General features: G+C 41.2%; 1 protein-coding gene across 1 annotated transcript; it reads right to left on the bottom strand.

Moving 5' to 3' along the window:
- Positions 1-449: 449 nt before the first annotated feature.
- On the bottom strand, positions 450-3,239 carry LOC135714825 (neutral alpha-glucosidase AB-like). The gene is made up of 3 exons (XM_065238197.1): positions 3,112-3,239; positions 725-3,052; positions 450-669 (listed from the first exon to the last, which is right to left on the bottom strand). Exons 1-3 carry the CDS (start codon positions 3,225-3,227, stop codon positions 462-464), a joined length of 2,652 nt encoding a protein of 883 aa, XP_065094269.1. The 5' UTR covers positions 3,228-3,239; the 3' UTR covers positions 450-461.
- Between the last annotated feature and the right edge of the window lie 4,625 nt (positions 3,240-7,864).

Below are 7,864 nucleotides of genomic sequence, written 5' to 3' on the forward strand. Positions count from 1 at the left end.
ATTCTACTTTTTGTCTTGTTGTTGCGCTGAACCAGTGTAGTAGAATAATAAATCCAATACGGCGTTTATAAAGCATTTACAAAGCATGCAACTACAACATGGTGGTATATGAATTATTATGCTGACTGTATCCACCTTAATCAGCATAATTGTAAAGTAATGCGATGAAATCTAATAATGGAGCTAGAAAACATTTATTAGACGTACAATAAAGCATGTTATTAAATCAATTATAATTTGTCAAATTAAAGCGTCGATGTATGTATGTGCAAATTACACTTCTTCAGTTTGTTATTAGATCAAAATTCTAGTGTTGAATCGGAAAGACAGTCACATTTATAAAGCAAATAAATGTACACCATCAATTTGGACAACAATAATTAAAAAAGTTCCATCTACCATCTCTTGTTTTATTTTTAGCATTCATCTTACACCATAAGCAATATCATCATTATCAGCTCTTAGTTCAACTCTAATCTCCAATCATCGTCAACTGACAGCAATATGTTTTCCACTGCAAGCGTCGTTCGATCCATAGAAAAATGAGTGATTCTGTTATCTCGACCCTTCGAGTATACATTGACTGATGATACCAAGTTGTCAATTCCTATGATGATCACAGAACCAATCTTTGTATCAGTGTCATATGATGCAGTAACATCAATCGTTCTGAAAAGTAAAATTGTTATTAATTTGCTCTAACATATAATTCCATGCAACAAACCTTGAGTAGAGTGTGTTATTTTTGAACTCAAATTGTTTGTAAAGATATTTCCCATTGCGATACTCCATACTTTCCTCGTCATCGACATACAAAGTTCCCGTTGCATAGCCATCACAATTCAATGCAACTACTAATGTGTATGGATCGCTTCTCATCAGCATACTCGATTTACGAGCGATTCTTTTTATTGGAATGATTGTTCCACCCCTTTGGAAGACCGGAATTTTCAGCTCATCAACCGGTATCGACACAAACCCAGAATTTTTGTAAAGTTGGAAATCATCTATATCGTACCACAGATCGGAACGTCCGTCTTCTTTCAATGGAAAATAAACGTTAACACTCGTTTGGCCGGGGTATAAAACCGGAGCTACAAGATACTGATCACCCAGAAGGTATTGACTTTCAATTCTGAACGTGACTGGATCATTTGGATACTGAGTCAACATAGGCCGCATGATAGGAGCTCCATTGCGTTCATGTTCAAAGAATGAGGTGTACCAGAATGGCAACATACTGTAACGTTTTTGAATAGAATTTCTGGTTGCAATCTGAACGTTCGTAGGCCACATCCATGGTTCTCGACGAGGTGTATCTTGATTGGCATGACTTCGGTAGAACGGTTGAAATGCAGCTAGTTGATACCAACGAGATATCAGCTCTGCACTAGGATGCTCAAAAAATCCTCCTACATCTGCACCAACAAAGCTGATTCCGGATACCGATAGAGATAGGCACATTTTAATCGATAGCCGTAGGTGATCCCAGCCAGCCGTGTTATCTCCGGTCCACACTGCTGAATATCTTTGTGAACCAGCGAAGAATGATCTTGTTAAAACGAATGGTCTATACAGACCTTCGTTTCTACGCGTGAGTCCATCGTAAGTGGCCATAGTATGATAGAAACCGTACATATTGTGCACGTCTCTGTGCTCCCAGCCTCCATAGTGTAGATTATCCTTGGGCATGGTTACTTCAACATTTTCAAATACTGCCGGTTCATTCATGTCATTCCACACGTTAACCACAAGGGATGACTCCTTGAAGTTTTCCAACAGATACTGATCCGCATAGTATTTCCGGGCATCAGGATTGAAGAAATCGGTATAACTAGAAGGTCCTGGCCAGCACTGCCCTCTGAAGTCCTCGCCGTTCCTATCTTTCACATAATAATCACGAGAAGTACAATCCTGATGGAAAAAATAATCTTTGTCTATTTTAACGTGGGGATCAATGATCAAGATCAAATGCCGTGAATTTTTCGTCAAGTTGCTGATCATCTCCATAGGATTAGGGAAATTTTCGTGATCCCATGTAAAGTAACGTTTTCCATCGGTGTACTCAATGTCCAACCAAATAGTGTCCAGTGGAATACCGTATTCTTCAAATTTGCTATCTATCATGGCGACATCCGAATCATTATCATAATTCCAACGACTCTGATGGTAACCTAAAGTATACATTTGTGGAAGAGGTGCATTTCCTGTTAAGAAAGTGTACTGCTGGAATGCTTCAATTGGCGAGGGACCCAGCATCACAAAAGCGTCCAGAATCCCGCTTTCGGAGAAGATGTTCACGAAGGTGTCATCTTCATAGGAGGCATCGATCCAAGTTTCAGCTGAGTTGTGCCAAAATATACCGGAACTTCCAGAAGCTCCATGGGAATACAAAACCGGAATTGCACCATACAACGCCATTTTGCTATCCACTTCGTAGTCTTTCGTATCCAACGTGTACAATCGGTATGGATCACTATCTTGTCGAATAGTTTCCTTCAACACAAAATCATCGGCATGCTCCGGAATTCCGAATAAAATTTCAGCTTGATGGAAAGTAAAATCAACCCCTAATGATTCCGGTCCTCTTGGCTTAGTATCCACAAACCCGTTGAATTCTTCCTCCCATTCACCATCCGCTGGCTTCGCAGGCTTCTCCCTTAAATATTCATACCGTAGCATTCCCTTTGCATTCACAGATACCATTAACTGGTTTTTATGGTAAAAATCCATTCGGAATGGTTCGATTTGAATAATCACGCGCTTATTATCATCACGAATTGCTATCACGGAATTTGAGCTCTCTATAAGAATGCCTCGAGGATTCAATTCTCCAGCTAGGGCATCTGTAACACGGTAACGATCCGTTAGTGGATGTTTCTCGTTGATTTCAAAATGGAAAATCTTTTCATGGATCGAGCTCAAACTCAGTATATACCAATGGTTCGTTTCCGAATCTTGAAGATCCATCGACACTACATTGTCATGAATGTTCAATGAATGGCTATCCAAACGGAATGTGCTCTCCTGCGATTCAAAACGACGAAAACGACTGAAATAATTTAAAACGAATAAAAAATAAATCAACACAACACAAGTAGTACAGCTAACCGACAGAATCCACTTTGGTGACACTTTTTAAAAATACTATGATCAACAGCACATATTCCATTTAACAAAAATAGAAGTGCAAAGCACTTCAATCTCCAAGCCTGCCTTGTAGCCATCTCGGCTGAACACTGATTGAAACTAGAGTCAATTCTTAGATTTATATGAACGTACAGCATCTGATGAGATAACATAGATGTATATGGAAAATTCTACGGAAATCTTTCTCCATTTATCAGTCGTTATCAATTCGTGGTCATACTGATAGGACTAAGATCTAATTTTGGAGCTCCTAAGCACAAACCGCCCTTTGCCTCTATTGTTCGAGAGGATTTTGTTTCACTAAATGGAATGTTTTCACTGTAGATGACTTTTAAATTTATTGACCTTTCCGTACAAACCGTCTGTTGAAATATTGTTAAAAATCTAACACTGCTTCTTGACCCCAAACTTTACTAAATTAGGCCTAATGCATTGAAACGCTATTCAAACGCCATTGAATTCACTTCGGCCTATCGGATGAAGATAAAAATTGATTCGGTCAGAGCGCTTCTTTTGTTTTTGAGAAAAACGGGTGTAAACATTCATATCACGCGTTCTCGTTAACTTCGTTCGGTAGCTTTTCAACTAAAGTATCGTACCAAACGCAGGATTACCCAACTAACAGTTTTAGCTGCAGATTAGCTTATACAATAAAAGCTTGGCATATAAAGCTAGTTTTTGCCTGCATAAGCTAGACTGCAGCTAAAAAATTTTGTTGGGTAACTTACTAAACTCTGAAACAATGGATGTATTTGATGTTTTCTGCTCGATAGGCCCAAAATGGGCGATTAGGCCGAAGTGGTGCTCTACCCTAAATGATAGTTAATTGAATAAAAGCAAAAAATCTTGCACGATTTATGTAATTCAATCATGATGACTAATTAATCATCAATCAATAGAATAAAAGCATGGTTGATTTCACCAACACAAAACAAAATTACGGCATTTTACTTTGTCTGCAGCATACCAATAAAAAAAAATATGATTAGTACCTTTTTCTTACAACATATTTGGTACAAGTGGTAGGGCATTTATTTTTACCGATCTGGATTACGTTGATCGCGCGAATAAGGTTCAACCTTGACCGGCAGTTCGATTTTACCTCATCGAAGTGGGATACGAAAGAAAGGCTGCGGTCAATCCGAACTCCCAGAATCTTAACGGTTTTATTTTGCGGGATGGCCTGAGACCCGATGGTGATCGGTTACGTCAAAGATTGGCGGCTGTCGGCATCGATTGATGAAATCCGGTCCAGTGGTGAATGTGGTTGCCGGCTTGGGACAGTTTAATGCGGAGGATTTTTATTGTATTGTTGACGGTCATGAGCACTATGTCGTCGGCGTACACGAAGCTTAGGATCCCCGCTCGCAGGTTACTGAAGACTTCGTTCATTCTGACCAGGAAGAGGGTGACCACAAGGACGGACCCGTGCGACAAACCCGTCTCCTCACGGAACGTACTCGAACGGTGATTGCCTATGATGACTTGTGATGTAGAAAATATTTGGCGATGTGGAGAATTGGCCTTTTAGCCCCCAGTTGGCTAGTTGTTGGATGACCTCCGATATCCAGACCCGGTTGTGCGCGTGTTGACGGTGGTCGATAAGGAAACTCATGAGTCTACGATTAATCATCCGCTCCATGATTTTAGAGCTGCGGCAAGTGAGCGAGATTTGGTGGAAATCCCCGGTGATCTGCCGGATTTGTCGATCTTCTTGATGAGAATAACCAGGCCATGACTCCACTGCCCCTCCATGTTGAGGAGTTCTAGCAGTTTGATCCTGCCTACCGTGAGTAGGTTTTTAAGGACTGGGTAGACTACTTCAACCGGACCGACAGAGCTTCCTTTGGCTGTAGAGAGGGCAAAACCAAGCTCTCTGAGATTGAAGGGTTGATTAATGCTCGGATTAATGGCGGAATCTGTGCCGTCATCGGAAATAGTGATGGCATTTTCAACCAGTGTTTCAATATGAAATGTCATTCCCAACAAACAATTCAGAGTCGCAAATAAGCAAATATAATGAATTAATGCTGCATAACAGTGTACAATGCTGAATAAAACGGGTTGTAGAATAATGTGCTTATTAAGCCCATTAAGATCGATGGATGCACATTTGTTCCGCTGTTTCTAAGGACAAACTGAATAAGTGTAATTTTCTCATACATCGTAAAGCGTCGATTAAAATGATATGTGAAAGCTCTGGCCTCTGGCAGTTTTGTTTATATATTTGTCGATTTATTTTTAGAGTCGGCAAAGCAGAAGTCGATAAAGTAGAATATTGTAGAATATTGAACTATGATGTGCAAAGCTATTGATATCACCATATGAGGTACATAGAATCCAAGTGTGTCACAATTCAAATCCATAGTGTTTACACATGAAATGGATGTGTGAGACCCCCTCCCCTCCTTCGCATCCTATTATTCCATAAGTTTAGTTACTATAAAACCCCAGCAGGCCTGAGTTCAATCCCAGTCGGCGCCGCCGGATTGTTCTGAGGCATAACATCTCTGATCACGCCTTCCTTCGGAAGGGAAGTAAAGCCGTTGGTCCCCGGTTCATGAGTTGATGGGTCGATAGGTAGGGTCCAGGTGTGGGAGCTGCCTTCCTGGCGTCGGTAGCATTAGTGCTCAGCACGGAAAACAGGATCGACGGAAAACAGACCAAAGGAAAAAAAAGTTACTATAAAACTTTTATTTACTATGTCCAACCACTACTCGCTAGATACGCATCTCAATAGAATAAATCTCGAGGACAGCAACATATGTCGGTGTGGAAACAGTTACGACGACATCGATCACGCAGTTTGGCAATGTACGGATAATGACGCCACCAGAGAGCGACTTTTGAATACTCTCGAGGCCCAAGGAAGACAACCCTATATCCCTATCAGAAACGTCTTGGGTACCCGCGATCTCTGCTATATGCAGTCGATTTATGTGTTTCTGCAAATGTCTAATATAAGAATTTAATTCGTTTGTCTTTTGTATCTCTTTATTAGTTTTTGTTTGTCTTGTCCCCCCGTCTCGATGAGTCTCATCGTCGCACACTGGTAACTATAGCCGGTCGAACTCCAGACGAATCTAGAACCTCACTACCGTTCATACTGGCGACATCGCTCTGATGAGACAACGAAACCCTACTCCCAAGCTCCTCCTATCGACAATGTACCCCTCTAACCTCGGGTAAGCCGCGAGTATCCTACTAGACATAGAATTGAAACGAAGTCTTGTATCCCCGTCCTTCTTGAGTGACACTTTTCTGTGACTTAAGTGCTTCAATCACGGCTACATAACTTTACCAAACATTTACCCTATTCGAAAAAGAAACAATATAATACCCCGTTCAGACTACAGAGTTATCACATGTTATAATAACTTATATCATGTTATAACTGCTATAACTGGCCACTGTTTAACCTGTTTAACGGATTGTTTATGATAAGCTCCTCGGTTATCATATGCAGATGACCTCAAAATCTAATTACGAATCTGCTCTATTGCTGACTGCCGCTTTCTTCAACGTCAGCTGAATGTATTCGCTAGTTGGTGCAGTTTAAACAGAATGATAGTGCACCCAGCCAAATGCTCCGCTATTACGTTCTCACGAAAACAACAACCGATAATATTTAGCTATGACCTGCTTGGCTCGACAATCGAACGCGTGAATCAGGTGAAAGACTTGGGGTGATCTTGGATTCGCAGCTTTCATTCAAGCAACACATCGCATATGTTGTTGATAAGGCGTCAAGAACTTTAGGGTTCATTTTTAGGATAGCTAAAAACTTCACTGATATCTACACTGAGGAAACTGTCCCTTCAATTTTCATAAGCTGCATCGTATGAACACATAAAAATACGAGCTCATCGAATTTTATAAAGGGTGATACGGTCAAAATTTGGTCAAGGGAAAACGCGTGTAAATCGGTGAAATCGTTTATTTAAAAAATCAAATTAAATTTCTTTTTCAAGTTCAATTAGTATAAAATTCAGGAAAAATATTCAGTTAGGCTTCCGCTTTTCCAAATCCGAATTGCCGGGCCTTACGCTTGACCCCTGCCATCAGATTTTGTACAGCCACCTTGTCCACCTTCTTCACCGCAGAAAGCCAGTTTGCCTTGAACTGCTGCTCGCCCTTAGCAGTTCTTTTGGTCTTCTTTAGGTTCCGCTTGACAATAGCCCAGTATTTCTCAATTGGGCGGAGCTCTGGCGTGTTGGGAGGGTTCTTGTCCTTGGGAACCACCTGCACGTTCATGGCGGCGTACCACTCCATGGCCTTTTTACCGTAATGGCAAGATGCCAAATCCGGCCAAAACAGTACGGAACAACCGTGTTTCTTTAGGAAAGGCAGCAGACGTTTATTCAAACACTCTTTCACGTAAATTTCTTGGTTGACAGTCCCGGAAGCTATGAAAATGCTGCTTTTCAAGCCACAGGTACAGATGGCTTGCCAAACCAGATATTTCTTTGCGAACTTTGACAGTTTCATGTGCTTGAAAACATCTGCTACCTTTCCCCTTCCTTTTGCCGTATAAAACTCCTGTCCCGGAAGCTGCTTGTAGTCGGCTTTGACGTAGGTTTTGTCGTCCATTACCACGCAGTCAAACTTCGTCAGCATCGTCGTGTACAGCCTCCGGGATCGCGCTTTGGCCGTCGTATTTTGTTTATCATCGCGATTTGGAGTCACTACCTTCTTGTAAGTCGATAGTCCGGCT

This window comes from Ochlerotatus camptorhynchus, unplaced genomic scaffold, assembly GCF_037179485.1.
Source record: "Ochlerotatus camptorhynchus isolate MF236.1 unplaced genomic scaffold, CSIRO-AGI_Acam_v1.1 ptg000738l, whole genome shotgun sequence".
Lineage (NCBI taxonomy): Eukaryota > Metazoa > Arthropoda > Insecta > Diptera > Culicidae > Ochlerotatus > Ochlerotatus camptorhynchus.

Excerpts from the sequence above, each read along its gene's own strand:
- LOC135714825 (XM_065238197.1), bottom strand. The coding sequence starts at position 3,227 with ATGGCTACAAGGCAGGCTTGGAGATTGAAGTGCTTTGCACTTCTATTT. Across the intron at positions 3,053-3,111 it reads CACCAAAGTGGATTCTGTCG|TCGTTTTCGTCGTTTTGAAT; the intron begins GTTAGCTGTACT and ends AAATTATTTCAG. Across the intron at positions 670-724 it reads AATAACACACTCTACTCAAG|AACGATTGATGTTACTGCAT; the intron begins GTTTGTTGCATG and ends TTTACTTTTCAG.